The sequence below is a fragment of the Hylobates moloch genome, unplaced genomic scaffold (genome assembly GCF_009828535.3).
Source record: "Hylobates moloch isolate HMO894 unplaced genomic scaffold, HMol_V3 SCAFFOLD_12, whole genome shotgun sequence".
NCBI lineage: Eukaryota > Metazoa > Chordata > Mammalia > Primates > Hylobatidae > Hylobates > Hylobates moloch.
Window position 1 is genome coordinate 32,785,908 of NW_026652287.1, and position 20,656 is coordinate 32,806,563.

The window sequence follows — 20,656 nt, forward strand, 5'->3', positions numbered from 1 at the left end:
GGCTCTTTATTAATAAAATGGTTATTTCTTTCTCTGTTATCATAGTGAAGATGATTTTTCATCTGGGGAAGATTTTTTTTAGTTTTCAATTGTATTTTCTCAACATTTAAAAAGTGAAGTAAAGAGTATTTCTTGGGCCCAGCACGGTGACTCATGCCTATAATCCCAGCACTTCAGGAGGCCGAGGCAGGCGGATCACTTGAAGTCAGGAGTTCAAGACCAGCCTGGCCAACATGGTGAAACCCTGTCTCTACCAAAAGCACAAAAGTTAGCCAGGCATGATGGCGCATGCCTGTAATACCAGCTACTATGCAGGCTGAGTCAGAAGAATCGCTTCAACCCAGAAGGCAGAGGCTGCAGTGAGCCGAGATCTCACCAATGCACTCCAGCCTGGGTGACAGAAATTCACTGTCTCAAAAAAAAAAAAAAAAAAGAAAAGAAAAAAAGTAAATAAAAAAAACTAATAGATGTCATCCACAATTGTGCTGGGACAACTAACTTGATATCCACATGGAAAAGAATAATATTGGATCCCTATCTCACGCAATGAAAATTTTATTTTAAAAATTAAAAAAAAAAAAAGACGAGGAAGGGATCCCTGTGGGAGGGGGTGTTACTTTGTCACCCAGGCTGGCTTGGACCTCCAGGCTCAACAATCCTCCCGCCACTCCTTCCTGAGTAGCTGGACTTCAGGCTCCCACCCCCGCTTCCACATTTCTGCTGTGTTTAAGCAGCAGGTGGTGACCTCACTCTTCCCTGGCCTGAGCACTCCTTCCAGCATCCCAGGCTGTGGCCCCAGGGAAGTCTCTGAAGCTGAGCACAGGGTGGACTCTCCCTCCCAAGCAAATGGAGAATAGAAAGGGAGAGGATTTGTGTTCTGTTCAGTGTACCATCAGCATGAGATCGTACGTTCCGCCCAGGCAGGGCTTTGCATTTCACATTCTAGTTTGCGTCCCTGTTCCAGACAATTCCAGGGCTTTTGAATTATGCCTCAGCCTTCCTGGCCACTCTCGCCTCCAATGTAGCAGGACAAGCCGCAGACAAAACCTCTCAGACACCGAGTTGTAGAAGAAAGGGCTTTATTCAGCTGGGAGCATCGGCAAGCTACTGCCTTAAAATCCGAGCTCCCCGAGTGCACAATTTCTGTCCCTTTTAAGGGCTCACAACACTAAAGATTTCAAGTGAAAGGGCCGTGATTGAGCAATCTAGGGGATACGTAACAGGGACTACAGTCCCAGATATATACACAGGGGTTTTGTGCACTGGTGGTCAGAGAGAAACAGAACAGGGCAGGGAGTTTCACAATGTTCTTCTATACAATGTCTGGAATCTATGAAAAACATTGGTTTCTAAGTTATGAGTTGATTTTTAACTACTGGGTTTAGGCCAGGCAGGCCCAAGCCTGGTTTCGGGCCTGGTGCAGGGCTGCCTGTCTTTGGTTTTACTTCCTTGTTGTTTTTTTCTTAAAACAGGTACTGAGAATAAAACAATATAAAACAATATGAGAGGGTCTGTCTCTTCCGTCACCGAAACCCGAAAAACAGGGTCTGGGAGCGAGGCTGAGAGACCCACAGGTCCGCCCCAGCCCCGCGGTCTGCCGGTTCTAAAGGGCAAGGTCTCTTCGCCTGGCGCCCCGCCCCTACCTCATCCAGGCCCCGCCCACCTCCTCGTTGGCTCCACGGAGGCCTGGCTTCTGTCGTGTGCTTGTAGATTCGCCCGGACCAGGAAGCGGATCGCGTGGACTGAAAGTCACACTGCGGCGGTGAGTTTTGCTCTGTGTTGTATTAAGGCTGTTGCCTCCAGGTCCCTGGCAATTCTGTACCTGGGACGTGGGGTCTCCACAGACCTGGAAATTCTCGCCCTTCTTCCTTCAACAAGAGCAAATGGAGACATTCCCCTAGGAGTCCGGAAGTCACTTCCTTTTGGGTTTAAAGTCGCCCTGAGGCCGCCCTGTTCCCGGTCTTTTTGCTATAGGGCAATGTATACAGTTTCTATCGCGTAGTTTTCCTGTTCACAACCGTTTGTTGACTCCTCCCACCCCGCGCTTTTTAAAGTCCTCACCCGAGAGGTGGATTCCTGCTCTGGCGCCTCCGCCTCACCCTCATCGGCCCCTGGAGCCCAGCGCTGACACCACAGTCCCAGGGAGGCCGTGTTCTCTGCCTGGTGGTGGGATCCTGCGGACCCCACTCTTGTCCGAAGGCGTCATCGCCCCCCACCTCCCTCCTCATGCTGGGCCCTGCTGCTCCCCGATTCTCCCCTCCGCAGTCAACGCTTTCCCTGAGCCCGCGTTGGGGAGGTGCCCGGGGCCTGTCCTGTGACACGGGGTGTTCTTGCCTGCCCAGCTCCAGCCCCTGGAAAATGCGCTTCTCCGGGATGCAGGCGTCTTAAGCCAAACACTCCTGTGATTGTGTGGGCCAAAGGGATCAGGAGACAGAGAGAGGGAATCAGAGAGCAGTAGCAAACCTGAGACAGAAAAAAGAAGAATGAGAAAGACCCACAACAGATGGCAAAGTAGGAGATGGTCAGGGATTTGCCAAGAGACAGCAAAAGTGAAAAAACAAAAGATAAGAAAGCAGGAGGAGAAAAGCAACTGGCGAAATGTAGAGAAAAGCTGATGTACAGAGATGAAGAACAGACAGCAAGGTAGGGAGAGGGGGCAGCAAACAGAAAGGCTCATCAGAATGAGGGAGAGGAGGAGGGATTTGGAGTCAGGGCAGACAGAGCAGATTGATGCTGGTGGCAAGAACAGAGGGAGAACCACAGCAGGGAGGACACCTGAGAAATCTGGGGTGCCAGAGAGTGGGGCCAGGGGGGTATAACGGGGAAGAGAGAATTTAACAGGGAGAGCTCAGGAGGCGCAGAGATGGGAGAAGAGGTGGAAATATATGGAGATTGAGAACAATCTAAAGATTGGGGAGAAGGAGCAACAAGAGGTTAAATAAGTTGTGGATGGAGCCTGGCTAATTTTTGTATTTTTAGTAGAGACAGGATTTCACCATGTTGGCCAGGCTGGTCTCAAACTCCTGACTTCAGGTGATCCACCTGCCTCGACCTCCCAAAGTGCTGGGAATACAGGCGTGAGCCATCACACCTGGCCACCCATGTATTCTTGATTGAAAAAATCTGCTTATGTCTTAGTTCAACATCTGACCCTCTTTCCCTGTTTTCTTTCTTTTTTTCTTTTTTTTTTTTTTGAGATGCAGTTTTGCTCTTGTTGTCCAGGTTGAAGTGCAGTGGCACGATCTTGGCTCACTGCAACCTCTGCCTCCCGGGTTCAAATGATTCTTCTGCCTCAGCCTTGCCGAGTAGCTGGGATTACAGCCGTTCACCACCACGCCTGGATAATTTTTGTATTTTTATTTTTATTTTTATTTATTTATTTATTTTTGAGACGGAGTCTCGCTCTGTCGCCCAGGCTGGAGCGCAGTGGCGCAATCTCGGCTCACTGCAAGCTCCGCCTCCCGGGTTCATGCCATTCTCCTGCCTCAGCCTCTCCGAGTAGCTGGGACTACAGGCGCCCGCCACCACGCCCGGCTAATTTTTTGTATTTTTAGTAGAGACGGGGTTTCACCCTGGTCTCGATCTCCTGACCTCGTGATCCACCCGCCTCGGCCTCCCAAAGTGCTGGGATTACAGGCGTGAGCCACCGCGCCCGGCAATTTTTGTATTTTTAGTAGAGACGGGGTTCCTCCATGTACGTCAGGCTGGTCTACAACTCCCAACCTCAGGTGATCCGCCTACCTCGGCCTCCCTATTTTCAAGGTCAATAGCTGTGTGTTTACATTTCTGCATTTTGTAAATGTTACTGTAATTTTCTTGTAAGGAAAAATTAAATGTTAGGAATTAATGGCATCAGAACCTTGCAAAAGAAGTTTCTTTAGCCCAGGTATGTGAAAGATGCTTCTCTAATTTACAAGGATGGGGTGATAAAGACAAACCCTTCCCATTAGCCCTTCCAGGCCCCCATGTAAGAATTCAGGCACATCTTACTCATCTCAGACCTTCTCAGGGTAACTCAGTGAAAATGTTTTCACTGTGAGGACATCACAGCCCAATCTAAAGCAGATCATGTCAGTCCCTGGCAGGGAACCCTCCACCACCTTCCCGTGTTCCCCAGGACAAAAGCCCAACTCCTCACTGTGGCTCCACAGCCCTGTGTCCAGGGCCCCTGCCAGTGTCTATCCTCCTCCTGGGAGCTTGTCCTCATCTCATGACTCCCTCTGCCCCAGTCACATTTGCTTTTCTCTTTTCCCAGATATCAAAACACTTCCTGTCTCAGGTCATTGTCCTGCTCTTATCCTATGTCCCTAAGTGATGACAGCCCTGTCCCTTTCTCCTCCTTCAGATCTAGGCTCAGAGATATCTCCCATGCCCTCCCACTGCCATCTGAAGTTCCCTCTGCCCATCAGTCTCTATCACATTACTCAGATTTATTATCTCTGCATCAATCACATCAGAAGCGAAGATTTTTATTTTTTTTCTAACAGAGTCTCACTCTGTCCTCCAGGCTGTGAGTGCACGCTCATGATCTTGGCTCACTGCAACCTCTGTCTCCTGGGTTCAAGTGATTCTTATGCCTCAACCTCCCAAGTAGCTGAGATTACAGGTGTGTGCCACAACACATGGCTAATTTTTGTATTCATATTTGTATTTTATTTTATTTTACTTTATTTTAGAGTCTTATTCTGTCACTCATGCTGGAGTGCAGTGGTGTGACCTTGGCTCACTGCAAGCTTCACATCCCAGGTTCAAGTGATACTCCAAACTCAGCCTCCTGTGTAGCTGGGATTACAGATGCCCACCAAGCCTGGCTACTTTTTGTATTTTTAGTAGAGATGAGGTTTCACCACGTTGGCCAGGATGGTCTTGAACTGCTGGCCTCAAGTAATCTACCCATCTTGGCCTTCCATAGCGCTAGTATTACAGGCTTGAGCCATTGTGCCTGACCCAATTTTTATATTTTTGGTACAGACAGGGTTTCACCATGTTTGCCAGGCTGGTCTCAAACTCCTGAGCTCAAGTGATCCTTCCACCTCAGCTTCATCAGTAGCTGGGATGACAGAAACACAGATGTGCACCACCATACCTGACTAAGTATTTGTATTTTTGGTAGAGAAGGAGTTTCACCATGTTGCCCAGGCTGGTCTCAAACTTCTGAGCTCAAGCAATGTACCTACCTTCGCCTCCCAGAGTGCTGGGATGACAGGCATGAGCCACCGCACCCAGCCTCTGCATGTGGTTTGGTCAGGGCTGGGTCTGTGCCCTGAAGGGGAGCTGATTCCAGCCCAGATCCCTACTGCTGCAGCATGTGGGGTGGGGGCTTCTCCAGAAGGGGAGTGGGAGTTTTCCTATAGGAGTTTATCATCCCTGGTGTGGTGGGCAGCACAGGGGACCATATGTCCCAGGATGAGGTCTCCTTGGTATGTGTCATTGTTTTACAAGGAGGGGGTGTGTTGACTCTGAGCAATAAACAACATATTTCTAACATTCAGGATTGACTTCTAAAGACTCTTGGTACATGAGGAAGAAACCTGGAAGAGGAAGAGGAAAGCAAAGCAGTCAGGGATGGCTCTTCCTCAGGTGAGATGATATTCTCGGTGGATTGTTCTGTCTCCTTCCTTTAAGAAACGCTGGGCCTTGGAGTTGAGAATCTTCTCTGAGTCTGAAGCATCCTGCCTGACAGGTTTGCTCACACCGACCCGTGCCTTCCCTCAGTCCCTCTCATCTCACCTAGATTCCATCTCTCGTGACCCAGTGACATGAACATGAGAAGAGGTTGCAGTAGGCATGGTCCTGGGAAAGGCTCACACCCAGACATGGATGGAGACAGGGTGAGGGTCCCACGGTGTCGGGGCAACAGGGATTGTTCAGTGGCCACATCTGAATGCACTGTCAGCTCTCTGTGGACCAAGATTAGAGTAGCTGCCAATGGAAGTCACATATTAATGTGCACAAAGAACGTGGTAAATTCTAGAAAAGACCAATAAGAGGAAATGTTTTCTGCCTGATATTAAACTACATTTTTAGGTAATTGAGTGAGTCTGACCAACATGGAGAAACTCTGTCTCTAGTAAAAATACAAAATTAGCTGGGCATGGGGGTGTGTGCCTGCAATCCCAGCTACTCAAGAGGCTGAGGCAGAAGAATGACTTGAAATCGGGAGGCGGAGTTTGCAGTGACCTGAGATTGCACTATTGCACTCCAGTCCAGGTAACAAGAGCAAAACTCCGTCTTAAATAAATAAATAAATAAAATGGAAATGAATGATACACGAATGATTCCATCATTATGTTAAGAATATGGAATCAACATAAATAATAGCAGGAGATTCACTCAACCATTCTTAGCATATTACGCTCATGGGGACAGTGGTGTTACTATGGAGAGGCTTGTGAAACAGGCTTTTCGTAAAATTGATGACAATTTTTCTCAAATATGGGAGCAGTACTTTTCTTTTTATTCTAGAGGATAAAGCCATATTCTCATTCCACCTATTATTATTATTTTTGTTGCTTGTTTCTGAAATGGAGTCTTGCTCTGTCACCCAGACTGGAGTGCAGTGGCGTGATCTTGGCTTACTGCAAACTTCGCTTCCCGGGTTCAAGCGATTCTCCATCCTCCAGGCCAGGCAGTTGAAAGGGTGATGACTTCTTCTAGGATGGGTCATTTCCTGTTTTCTTAGATCTAACAAGATTCCCCCCAGCCCCCAGTTGTCAATGTGTCTTTTTCCACCAAGGTGAGATTCCTCTTCAGTTAAACAAAACTTGCTACTTTTTTATATATTTAAAACCTTTATATATATATATATAAAGATTTTTTATATATATGTATGTATATAATATTTTATATATTTTATATATGTATGTAATATATATACACACATCCCCACACATATACACACACATATATACGTACACATATATACATACACATACATATGTACACACACAAATGTATATATTTTGAAAATCTTTTATATTTTGAAAATCTGGAACAAATGACAACCCTTTGTATTAACATCTAGTTTTTTGTGAGTCTGTGTAGGTTTTATTATTTTGTGAACATTTACCAAATGGATTTTGTACTTTGAGTAAGTTTGTTTTCATGTATTTTGTTTTATTTTGAGATGGGGTCTCACTTTGTTGCCCAGGCTGCAGCGCCCTGGCATGATGGTAGCTCACTGAAACCTCCACACTCAGGGTCAAGCCATCCTCCCACCTCAGCCTTCAAAGTAATTGGAACCACAGGTGCCTGCCACCATGCCCGGCTAACTTTTTATTTTTAATTTTGAGACCTAGTTTCCATTGCCCAGGCTGGAGTGCAGTGACATGATCTGGGATCACTGCAACCTCTGCCTCCTGGAATCAAGCCATTCTCCTGCCTCAGCCTCCCACATAGCTGAGATTACAGGCATGTGTCACTGCACCTGGCTGATCTTTTCCTGCGGACATTGTCATCTGTGAAGACATCACTCATGCTCTGTCTCATTCAGATACTGAATGTCACTTGGTGTGTCCATTAAAGTTTCAAACATTTCTATAGCAGGAACCCTGCATTTATTTTTTATTTATTTCTTGTATTTTTTACAAACATAAGAAATTCATACTGACAGGCTGTCTTGACCTCTTCAAAAAGTATAATAAAGACATCATGTGAGGCCGGGCATGGTGGCTCACACCTGTAAGCCCAGCACTTTGGGAGGCTGAGGGGGGTGGATCACGAGGTCAGGAGATACAGACCATCCTGGCTAACATGGTGAAACCCCGTCTCTAATAAAAATACAAAAAAAATTAGCCAGGCATGGTGGCAGACGCCTGTAGTACTACCTACTTGGGAGGCTGAGGGAGGAGAATGGCATGAACCTGGGAGGTAGAGCTTGCAGTGAGTCGAGATCATGCCACTGCACTCCAGCCTGGGTGACAGAGCGACACTCCATCTCAAACAAAAAAAGAAGAAAAATACATCATGTGGTGAAAAATCCCATACTCATATTTGTCAGAACATTCACTACAATTAAATCCATGCTTTCCCCTCTCTCTTGTCATTTTCTGTAAAGATAAGAACTCCTCCCATAACCATTTGGTTAAAATGTGTTTTCATTTCAGAGTCTATTGACATTCAGGGATGTGGCCATAGAATTCTCTCAGGAGGAGTGGAAATGCCTGGACCCTGCTCAGAGGACTTTATACAGGGACGTGATGTTGGAGAATTATAGGAACCTGGTCTCCCTGGGTGAGGATAACTTCCCTCCTGGGGATGTGCCCTTTGTATCTTTGCATTTTCTCTTGTTTCTCTTGGGAGCCACATTCTTGCTTGACTAAAATGGAAGCCGTATTGATTTTGAAATGAAAAGCTTCATGATGTAGCATCTGGACTTTCACTGTCCCCTTTGTTTAGATGTTCTGCGTTCTTCATGATACCTCAATGTGGGTTCCAGAACTAAAGTAGGCATAAAACTTTATGGCAGCCAGGCGCAGTGGCTCACGCTTGTAATCCCAGCACTCTGGGAGGCCGAGGGGGGTGGATCACGAGGTCAGGAGATCGAGACCACGGTGAAACCCCGTCTCTACTAAAAAAATACAAAAAATTAGCCGGGCGTGGTGGCAGGCACCTGTAGTCCCAGCTACTCGGAGAGGCTGAGGCAGGAGAATGGCGTGAACCCAGGAGGCGGAGCTTGCAGTGAGCCGAGATTGCGCCACTGCACTCCAGCCTGGGCGACAGAGCAAGACTCCGTCTCAAAAAAAAAAAAAAAGAAACCTTATGGCAGGCTGGGCATGGTGGCTCACGCCTGTCATCCCAGCAAGTTGGGAGGTATGTGATCACTTTAGATCAGGAGTTGGAGACCAGCCTGGCCAACATGGAGAAAGTCAGTCTCTATTAAAAATACAAAAATTAGCCAGGCATCGTGGTGCACACCTGTAATCCCAGCTCCTAGAAAGGCCGAGGAAAGAGAATCACTCAAACCCGGGAGGCAAAGGTTCTAGTGAGCCGAGAACACACCACTGTACTCCAGCCCGGACGACAGAGCAAGACTCTGTCTCAAAAAACAAAAACAGAACCTTTCGGCAGAGTTTAAAAATATCCAGTTCCCTGTTTGCTTCTCCTGTGCTTTCGATTCCGTAGTTCTTGGAAGAGAGCTCGATGTCCACATATTACATGTTACAATGCTCCCCACGCATTCAGAAGGAGGCAGTCAGTGGAGGAATTAGTGAAATATTTTCCTAGATCCATCTGTAATGTCTTCTTTCCTACTGAAACATAGGGCTGGGACTCTAGAAAAGCTCCAGCACTTCACAGTCCTTTCTTTTTGTAAGTAGGAGTCTCTGACCTGCTGTCTCCATGTTGGAGCAAGGGAAAGAGCCCTGGACTGTGGAGAGTGAAGTGAAAATAACAAAAAAATCCAGATGGCTGGGAATGTATTACAGGTGTAAATGCAGGTAAGAGCTAAAGTGCAGTGGTGTGATCTCGGCTCCCTGCAACTTCCACCTCCCAGGTTCAAGCGATTCTCTTGCCTCAGCCTCTCAAGTAGCTGGGACTGCAGGTGACTGCCAACATGCTGGGCTAATTTTTTGTATTTTTTTTTCTAGTAGAGACGGGGTTTCAGCTTGTTAGCCAGGATTGTCTCAATCTCCTGACCACGTGATCCTCCCACCTCAGCCTCCCAAAATGCTGGGATTACTGGCATGAGCCATCGTGCCCGGCCTGTCTCAATGTTTTTAAAATATGTTATTGCTGGCCAGGCACGGTGGCTCACGCCTGTAAGCCCAGCACTTTGGGAGGCTGAGGGGGGCAGATCACGAGGTCAGGAGATCGAGACCATCCTGGCTAACATGGTGAAACCCCATCTCTACTAAAAATACAAAAAATTAGCCGGGTGTGGTGGCGGGCGCCTGTAGTCCCAGCTACTCGGGAGGCTGAGGCAGGAGAATGGCGTGAGCCCAGGAGGTGGAGCTTGCAGTGAGCCGATATCGCGCCACCGCACTCCAGCCTGGGCGACAGAGCAAGACTCCATCTCAAAAAAAATAAAAATAAAGGCCGGGCGCAGTGGCTCACTCCTGTAAGCCCAGCACTTTGGGAGGCCAAGGTGGGCGGATCATGAGATCAGGAGACCAAGACTATCTTGGCTAACAAGGTGAAACCCCGTCTCTACTAAAAATACAAAAAAATTAGGGCGTGGTGGTGGGTGCCTGTAGTCCCATCTACCTGGGAGGCTGAGGCAGGAGAATGGCCTAAACAAAAGAGGCAGAGCTTGCAGTGAGCTGAGATTGCGCCACTGCACTCCAGCCTGGGTGACAGAGTGAAACTCCATCTTAAAAAAATAAAATAATAAAATAAAAATAAAATATGTTATTGCTATTAGATGGCTTCATGTATTGCAAGTCTTACAGTACAGGCTCTTAGCTTCCTTTGTTTAATAAGATTTGTCAGCCTTCATTGATGTTGATGATAAGATGCTCTTTTTCCTGTTTCTGTCATTTCACTGTCCTGTTAGAAATAGCTTAGGCTGATGCCGGGCACGGTGGCTCACACCTGTAATCCCAGCACTTTGGGAGGCCAAGGTAGGCGGATCACGAGGTCAGGAGATACAGACCATCCTGGCTAACATGGTGAAACCCCATCTCTACTAAAAATACAAAAAAAATTAGCTAGGCGTGGTGGCAGGCCCTTGTGGTCCCAGCTACTCAGGAGGCTGAGGCAGGACAATGTTGTGAACCCGGGAGGTGGAGTTTGCAGTGAGCCGAGATCACGCCACTGCACTCCAGCATGGGCAACAGAGTGAGACTCCATCTCAAAAAACAAAAAAAAAAAAAAAGAAAAAGAAATAGCTTAGACCACTAGCTGTGTTGGCTCACTTCTCTAATCCCAGCCCTTTCGGAGACCAAGGTGGGCAGATTGCTTGAGGTCAGGAGTTTGAGACCAGTCTGTACAACAAGGTGAAACCTCAAATATACTAAATGCCAAAAATGGTCCAGGTGCAGTTGCTCACACCTATAATTCCAGCACTTTGGGAGGCTGAGACGGGCCAATCTCTTGAGGTCAGGAGTTTGAGACAAGCCTGGTCAACATGGTGAAATCCCATGTCTACTAAAAATACAAAAATTAGCTGTTCATGGTGGTGTGCACCTGTAATCCCAGACTTGGGAGGTTGAAACAGGAGAATCACTTGAACCCAGGAGGTGGAGGTTGCAGTGAGCCAAGATCATGCCACTGCACTCCAGCCCGGGTGACAGAATGAGACTCTGGGCTGAGGAGGGAGAATCACTTGAGGCAGGAGAATCATTCGACTACACTGCAGCCTGGGTGATAGAGCGACTTAATCTCAAAGACAAAAAAGGAAGTAGCTTAAACTGGGAGACTTAAGAGACAGAAATTTATTTTTCATGAATTTGGGAAGCGGGAAATCCAAGAGCAAGGTGCCAGCAAAATTGGTTCCTGGTGAGAGCCTTCTTCATGGTTTAGCCCAGCCATCTTCCTGCCGTGTCCTAATATGGTGGAAAGAGGAACAGGCAATGAGCTCTTTAATGTCTCTTTATAAAGCACTTTTAGTATTCACGGGTAGTCAACACCCATGGCTAAATTCTCTCAGTCTGCATCTGCAGTAACATCCTATTAGAGAATTCCAAATCTACCAAAGCTTATTTGAGAAGTAGTTATTTATTCTATTTTATTTTCTTGAGATGGAGTCTCATTCTCTCACCCAGGCTGGAGTGCAGTAGCATGATCTCGGCTCACTGCATCCTCCGCCTCCCAGGTTCAAATGATTCCTGCTTCAGCCTCCCAAGTAGCTGGGATTAAAGGCACCCACCACCATGCACAGCTAATTTTTTTTATATTTTTAGTAGAGATGGGGTTTCACCATGTTGTCCAGGCTGGTCTTGAACTTATGATCTCACGATCCACCCGCCTCAGCCTCCAAAAGTGCTGGGATTACAGGCATGCACCACCGCGCCCGGCTGTTATTCAGTTCTTTTTGTTGTTGTTGAGACGAAATCTCGCTCTAGTCCCCGAGGCTGGAGTGCGATGGTGCAGTCTATGCTCACTGCAACCTCCGCCTCCCAGGGTTAAGTGATTCTCCTGCCTTGGGTCCCCCAAGTAGCGGGGATTACAAGCCTGGCTAATTTTTGTATTTTTAGTTGAGATGGGATTTCAGCATGTTGGCCAGGCTGTTCTAGAGCTCCTGACCTTGGGTGATCCACCCGCCTTTGCCTCCCAAAGTCCTGGAATTACAGGCGTGAGCCACCATGCCCAGCAGTAGTCAATTCTTATTCCTTATAATGCTGTGGATTTTCTTGACCTCATATATTAGAAGGTAGTGATTGTAACATGTATTTCAGTTCTTATGTTGAGTACTGGTGGTAAGAACAAGTTGTGGCTTTTTTCTTAAGAGAGAATTGTTTAGAATTCTGCAGGCCGGGCCGGGCGCGGTGGCTCACGCTTGTAATCCTAGCACTTTGGGAGGCCGAGGCGGGCGGATCACGAGGTCAGGAGATCGAGACTATGGTGAAACCCCGTCTCTACTAAAAATACAAAAAAAAAAAAATTAGCTGGGCGTGATGGCGGGCGCCTGTAGTCCCAGCTACTCGGAGAGGCTGAGGCAGGAGAATGGCTAGAACCCAGGAGGCGGAGCTTGCAGTGAGCCGAGATTGCGCCACCGCACTCCAGCCTGGGCGACAGAGCGAGACTCCATCTCAAAAAAAAAAAAAAGAATTCTGCAGGCTGTATAAATCTACTTACTTTCTTGCTTGTTTTAGCATGGGTTACAATATTTTATTATTTGATTAATGAATTAATAATATATTTTATTAATTGATTTTTATGACTTTACATGTGAGTTTTCAGTACGTGGCATGCAATATAACTGACAGGTTCCACTCATTAATGTCAAAAGTACCCCCAGGTGCAGCGGCTCATGCCTGCAATCCCAGGATTTAGGAGGCCGAGATGTGTGGGTCACCTGAGGTCAGGAGTTCGAGACTAGCCTGGCCAACGTGGTGAAACCCCATCTCTACTAAAAATATAAAAATTAGCTGGGCATGATGGCACGTGCCTGTAATCTCAGGTACTCAGGAGGCTGAGGCAAGAGACTCGCTTGAATCCAGGAGATTGAGGTTACAGTGAGCCCAGATCATGCCATTGCATGCCAGCCTGGGTGACAGAGCGAGACTCCATCTCAAAAAAATAAAAATACAAAAAATTTTTTAAAAACGTTACAAAGTGCCTGTTCCACATGGATATAGGTAATTTTGTAACAGTTATTCAGAAAAATATGGTATTAACATTTTCTCTTTTTTTGAGGTGGAGTCTCACTTTTTTGCCCAGGCTGGAGTGCAGTGGCACTATCTTGGCTTACCACTATCTTCGCCTCCCGGGTTCAAGCAATTCTCCTGCCTCAGCCTCCCAAGTAGCTGGGATTACAGGCGCCCGTGACCACGCCCGGCTACTTTTTGTATTTTTAGTACAGACAGGGTTTTGCCACGATGGCCAGGCTGGTCGTACTCCCGATCTGAGGAGATCCACGTGCCTCGGCCTCCCAAACTAGTGGGATTACTGGTGTGAGCCACCACGCCCTGCCTATTTTTTTTTTTTTTTACTCGAGTCTCACTTTGTCACCCAGGCTGGGGTGCAATGGTGTGATGTTGGCTCACTGCAACATTTGACTCTTGGCTTAAAGTGATTCTTGTGCCTCAGCCTCCCAAGTAGCTGGGACTACAGGCACAGGCCACAACACCTGGCTAATTTTTGTAATCTTTTATTATCTTCTCTGTGCTATGATTGTTTGAGAGTACAGAATTTCCATTGATTTTGGTTATCCTTACAAGACTTTGTTGTGGATTATTTACCAATATAGTACGTTGTCCGGTCCTTTAGCATTTATTTATATACAGTAAATATGCTGTAAATATGAAGAATATATATTTTCTTCTTTTTGTTGTGACAGTGATAAATTTTTTGCAAACTGTGACACACTTTAGGGTCACAATGGAAAAATACTCCTTACTTTGGGCTTACACATGTTTGTGCCCTATCAGTGTTTTGTCATGGTATTAGGAATAGGCTTCCATAGAAATGATTTGAAGCACATGCAATCACCCTTCATTTATTAAAGAATCTTCCTCCTTTTGTGTTCCTGAACTTTGAAGCTCATGTTTGAGATGTTTAAAATAAGTATTGTTTTTGGTGTCATATTTACACATTTCAGTATTATATATTATCTGCACTGAATTGGAAACCTATTGGTGTTTATATTTTGTAGATATCTCTTCCAAATGCTTGGCGAGGGAGTTCTCATCAACAGGGCAAGGCAATACAGAAGTGATCCACAAAGGGACATTGCAAAGACATGAAAGTCATCACATTGGAGAATGTTGCTTCCAGGAAATCGAGAAAGATATTCATGACTTTGTGTTTCAGGGGCAAGAAGATGAAACAAATGACCATGAAGCACCCATGACAGAAATCAGACAGTTGACTGGTAGTACAGAGCGATATGATCAAAGGCATGCTGGAAACAAGCCTATTAAAGATCATCTTGGATCAAGCTTTCATTCACATCTGCCTGAACTGCACATATCTCAGCCTGAAGGGAAGATTGGTAATCAAGTTGAGAAGTCTATCAACAATGCTTCCTCAGTTTCAACATCCCAAAGAATTTCTTGTAGGCCCAAAACCCATATTTCTAATAAGTATGGAAATGATTCCCTCCATTCTTCATTACTCACATTAAAACAGGATGTACACAGGAAAGAAAAATCTTTCCAATGTAATGAGAGTGGCAAATCCTTTAATTGTAGCTCACTCTTGAAAAAACATCAGATAATTCATTTAGGAGAGAAACAATATATATGTGATGTATGTGGCAAGGACTTTAATCAGAAGCGATACCTTGCACGCCATCATAGATGTCACACTGGTGAGAAACCTTACATGTGTAATAAATGTGGCAAGGTTTTTAATAAAAAAGCATACCTTGCACGTCATTATAGACGCCATACTGGAGAAAAACCTTACAAGTGTAATGAGTGTGGCAAGACGTTCGGTGACAAGTCAGCCCTCTTAGTTCACAAGACAATTCATACTGGAGAGAAACCTTACAAGTGTAATGAATGTGGCAAGGTTTTCATACTGGAGAGAAACCTTACAAGTGTAATGAATGTGGCAAGGTTTTCAATCAACAATCAAACCTTGCACGTCATCATAGACTCCATACTGGAGAGAAACCTTACAAATGTAAAGAATGCGACAAAGTTTTCAGTCGCAAATCACACCTTGAAAGACATAGGAGAATTCACACTGGAGAGAAACCATACAAATGTAAGGTTTGTGACAAGGCTTTCAGACGTGATTCACACCTGGCACAACATACTGTAATTCACACTGGAGAGAAACCTTACAAGTGTAATGAGTGTGGCAAGACGTTCGTTCAAAATTCATCTCTTGTAATGCATAAGGTCATTCATACTGGAGAGAAACGTTACAAGTGTAATGAATGTGGCAAAAGTTTTAATCACAAATCAAGCCTTGCATATCATCATAGACTTCATACTGGAGAGAAACCTTACAAGTGTAATGAATGTGGCAAGGTTTTTAGGACACAGTCACAACTTGCATGTCATCATAGACTTCATACTGGAGAGAAACCTTACAAATGTGAAGAATGTGACAAAGTTTTCAATATCAAATCACACCTTGAAATACATAGGAGAGTTCATACTGGAGAGAAACCTTACAAATGTAGGGTTTGTGACAAGGCTTTTGGGCGTGATTCATACCTTGCACAACATCAGAGAGTTCATACTGGAGAGAAACCTTACAAATGTAAGATTTGTGACAAGGCTTTCAAGTGTTACTCACACCTGGCACAACATACTAGAATTCATACTGGAGAGAAACCTTACAAGTGTAGTGAGTGTGGCAAAGCCTTTCGTGCGCAGTCAACACTTATTCACCATCAGGCAATCCATGGTGTAGGAAAACTTGGCTAATGATTGTCACCAAGTCTTCAGTAACGCTACAACCATTACAAATCATTGAAGAATCCATAATGAATAGAGATCTTACAAGTGTAGTAAATGTGGCAAATTTTTCAGACATCATTCATACACTGTAGTTCATGGGTGAACTCATACTGGAGAGAAACCTTACAAATGTCATGATTGAGGCGAGGTCTTCAGTCAAGCTTCATCCTATGCAAAACAGGAGAATTCATACAGGAGAGAAACCTCACAAGTGTGATGATTGTGGCAAAGCCTTTACTTCACGTTCACACCTCATTAGACATCAGAGAATCCATACTGGACAGAAATCTTACAAATGTCATCAGTATGGCAAGGTCTTCAGTCCGAGGTCACTCCTTGCAGAATATCAGAAAATTTATTATTGAGATAATAGTTCCAAATGCAATGAGTATAGCAAACCATCAAGCATTAATTGACATTAGAATCAATTCAGCATTGACTTGAATTTGAGTTGACTTAACATTGAGTTCAAGCATTAATTGACATTAAAGTATTTATGTTAAGAGGATTAGGCTGAGTGCAGTGGCTCACACCTGTAATGCCAGCACTTTGGGAGGCCAAGGTGGGTAGATCTCTTGAGGTCAGGAGTTTGAGACTAGTGTGGCCAACAGGCGTGAGACACTTTTCCCAGCCTGTTTTTTGTTTCTTTAACAAAAACAGATAGGAATTTTTTTTTTTAATCACCTGGATGCAGGCTAGCTGAGTCCGAAAAGAGAGTCACGGAAGGGAGATAGGGGTGGGGCCATTTTATAAGATCTGGGTAGGTAGTGGAAAATTACAATCAAAGGGGGTTGTTCTCTGGCTGGCAGGGCTGGGGCTCACAAGGTGCTCAATGGGGGAGTTTTTGAGCCAGGATGAGCCAGGAGAAGGAATTTCACAAGGTAATGTCATCAGTTAAGGCAGGGACCGGCCATTTTCACTTCTTTTGTGGTGGAATGTCAACTGATAGGCATTTTTATGGGTATTGTGTTGAATCTAAATCACATTGGGTTGTATAATTATTTAACAATATTAATTTTTCCAAACTATCAATATGGGTTGTAACTCTATGTATGTTTTTAATCATTTTGATCAACATTTGTAGATTTCAAAGTACAAACCTCAGCTTTGTACGTTTATTCCTAAGTATTTCTTACTTTAAGTTCTCTAGCAAATGGAAGTGTTTTTTAATTTTCTTTTAAAATTGTTTATTGTTAATGTATGGAAATTCAGGTAATTTTTGGTGCTGATATTGTATTGTGCAAACCCACTGAATTTACTTAGTAGTTTTGAGGGAAGAGAGAGAGACCCTCTCATATTGTTTTATACTCGGTACCTGTTTTAAGAAAAAAACAAGGAAGTGAAATCAAAGACAGGCAGGCTGGCGCCAGGCCTGAAACCAGGCCTGAAACCAGGCCTGGGCCTGCCTGGCCTAAACCCAGCAGTTAAAAATCAACTCATAACTTAGAAACTGATGTTATTCATAGATTCCAGACATTGTATAGAAGAACATTGTGAAACTCCCTGCTCTGTTCTGTTCCACTCTGACCACCGGTGCATGCAGCCCCTGTCACATTCCCCCTGCTTGCTCAAATCAACCACGACCATTTCAAGTGAAATCTTTAGTGTTGTGAGCCCATAAAAAGGACAGAAATTGTGCATTCGGGGAGCTCAGATTTTAAGGCAGTAGCTTGCTGATGCTCCCAGCTGAATAAAGCCCTTCCTTCTGCAACTCGGTGTCTGAGAGGTTTTGTCTGAGGCTCATCCTGCTACATTTCTTGGTTCCCTGAACTGGAAATGAGGTAACTGATGGACGGCCGAGGCAGCCCCTTAGGCGGCTTAGGCCTGCCCTGTGGAGCATCCCTGTGGGGGACTCCGGCCAGCCTGAGTGACACGATCCAAAGACCGCTCCCAGGTAGGAAATTGCCCCGGTGGAATGCCTCGCCATAGCAGCTCATAGCAGGCCCCTGCGAGGGATTAACACAGTGGCTGACACCAGGAAGGAACTGGCACTTGGAGTTCGGACATCTGAAGCTTGGTAAGACTATTCTTTGGAACTTGCCCCACTCCATCTGAGTGGAAGCGTGGCCTGATCACCCACAGGGTGCCTGCATTGGCACTTTTGTTCTGGTTTTGACTTGATTTGAATTGTTAGATACTTTAGTTTTGGTTTTGACTTGGCTTGAATTTTTTAGTACTCAGATTTTGAATTTTCGTGATTTTGGTTTGGTATAAACGGTAAAAGTGTGCGTGTGCCCTCTTTACCCGTTCTTTGTCTTGTGGTGAGTATGTGTGGTGTGAGCATGGTATTTTGTCTCAGAAGAAAAAAAAAAAACATAGTTCAGGCACAAAGTAAGCCCACCTCACTAAGAAATATGTTAAAGAATTTCAAGAATGGCTGGGCGCGGTGGCTCACGCTGGTAATCCCAGGACTTTGGTAGGCCGAGGCAGGTGGATCACGAGGTCAGGAGATCGAGTCCATGGTGAAATCCCGTCTCTACTAAAAATACACACACAAAAAATTAGCTGGGCGTGGTGGCGGGCGCCTGTAGTCCCAGCTACTTGGAGAGGCTGAGGCAGGAGAATGGCGTGAACCCGGGAGGCGGAGCTTGCAGTGAGCCGAGATCGCGCCACTGCACTCCAGCCTGGGCGACAGAGCGAGACTCTCAAAAAAAAAATAAAAAGAATTTCAAGAAAGAATTTAAAGGAGATTACAGAGTAACTGTGACACCAGGAAAACTTAGAACTTTGTGTGAAATAGACTGGCCAGCATTTGAGGTAGGTTAGCCATCAGAAGGAAGCCTGGACAGGTCCTTTGTTTCAAAGGTATGGCACAAGGTAACCTGTAAGCCAAGACTCCCAGACCAGTTTCCGTATATAGACAGTTACACCTGGTTTTAGACCCCCTTCCCCCCACCCCCCACGGTAGTTAAAAGAACAGCAACATAAGTGGCTGGCAGAGGCAAGAAATGACCAGCAGAGAGAAAGGCCATCTATACCAATTCTAAGTTAATTTAGACTAAACAAGGTCTTATTAATAGCAAAGGATAATCGAAATCCCAAACTTACAAGGTTTTCAACAAAAGTGAAGTTTGCTAAAAGTTAACAGCGTAACATGTATTATAGTAATTTCTAATCTTGTAGCCTTAGACAGTCTAGTCCAAAGACACAAAGTTCGCTTTAAAAAAATTTTTTATGCAAAAAATGTTGTATAATTTAAAAGTAATAAGGCCTCCTGAGTACTATTGAAGAAACAGTTTACGTACAAGGTGTCTAAGAAAAGTAAAATAGGCCAGGCGCGGTGTCTCATGCTTGTAATCCCAGCACTTTGGGAGGCCAAGGCGGGCGGATCACAAGGTCAGGAGATCGAGACCACGGTGAAACCTCATCGCTACTAAAAATACAAAAAAAATTAGCCGGGCGTGGTGGCGGACGCCTGTAGTCCCAGCTACTGAGAAAGGCTGAGGCAGGAGAATGGCGTGAACCCAGGAGGCGGAGCTTGCAGTGAGCGGAGATTGCACCACTGCACTCCAGCCTGGGCAACAGAGCGAGACTCCATCTCAAAAAAAAAAAAAAACAAAACAAAAGTAAAATATACCTTTGGTAAACAGATTATAAGGAGGCATAAGAATGTGGATTTTTATCTATATTAAAAAGTTAAAAAAATTATTGTTTTGAAAGTTTAAGCAAGTTTTAAAATGTTAATTGTAAAGAAAATTCTGTGTGTAAACATATTAGCTAAAGTTAAAAAGGTATCATCCAGTTTTTCTGTGAAATGGACATTAAAGTAAAAATGCAACAGGTTTTTTCTTAAAGCATCAACCTGCTTTTTAACAAAAATTATAAAAAGTTAAAAAGAGACTATAAAATCTAACCTTATGGTCAAACATGAAAAATTAGATAAATATGTCTACAAAGTTTTATTAAAATTAAGTTTAACATTAGCAACACACTAATATAAAAGCAAAATTTAGCTTGTCTGGTATAAAAATCATACAAGAAGCATTATTAAATATAAAATGGTGCTCAGCTTTCTTTGGTCTAAAAACTAATAAAAATCGGTGCTAAAGGAAGCATTCATTTTACTAGAGGATGATAGAAGTTAAAGACTTATAAACTTTGGCAATTAAGACAGCATACCAAGATGCAAATGCCTAGTTGAAAGAGATCAAATATTCCATCTGCACATTAAACAAAAGCAATTGTTATGCTTGTGCACATGGCAGGCCAGAGGCCCTGATTGTTCCCCTTCCACTAAGGTGGTCCTCTAGTTGACCAGGTGTGGGCTGCATGGTAGCTCTTTTCCAGGATTCTACAGCCTGGAGTAACATGTCATGCCAAGCTCTCTCTGCTACATCCCGAAGTCCCTGCAGGTCAGCCCCCAAGGGCTTTCCAGCTTCCGTCTCCCAACACTAAGTTCATTTCTTGTCTCTCACGGCAGAGAGGAGACTTAGCATTCCTTGGAGACCTGAAAGGATGCAGTGAGCTTAAGAATTTTCAGTAGCTTATCAATCAGTCAGCCCTTGTTCATCCCTGAGCAGATGTGTGGTGGTATTGTAGTAGACCTTTAGTAGGCACTCTGCCGAATAACTAGAGTGGCACTTATGCTTTAGTCCATTTCACCCTGGCATTTCATCAACCAAAAAAAAAAAAAAAAAAAA

General features: G+C 44.8%; 2 protein-coding genes across 2 annotated transcripts in view; both read left to right on the plus strand.

Annotated features, from left to right (window-relative positions):
* The first annotated feature begins 1,724 nt into the window (after positions 1-1,724).
* On the plus strand, positions 1,725-16,113 carry LOC116478072 (zinc finger protein 888-like). Its single transcript, XM_058425010.1, is given in 6 exon segments — positions 1,725-1,762; positions 4,488-4,606; positions 5,493-5,580; positions 8,106-8,232; positions 14,255-15,112; positions 15,115-16,113. Coding segments are annotated over 4 exon segments (1,869 nt in total). The 5' UTR covers positions 1,725-1,762; positions 4,488-4,606; positions 5,493-5,565; the 3' UTR covers positions 15,984-16,113.
* Positions 8,212-20,656, plus strand: part of ZNF320 (zinc finger protein 320) — a 42,962-nt gene continuing 30,517 nt past the window's right edge. The window contains exon 1 of the mRNA XM_032168963.2: positions 8,212-8,232. The gene's annotated coding sequence lies outside the window, so the exon portion shown is untranslated. The remainder of the gene's footprint in view (positions 8,233-20,656) is intronic.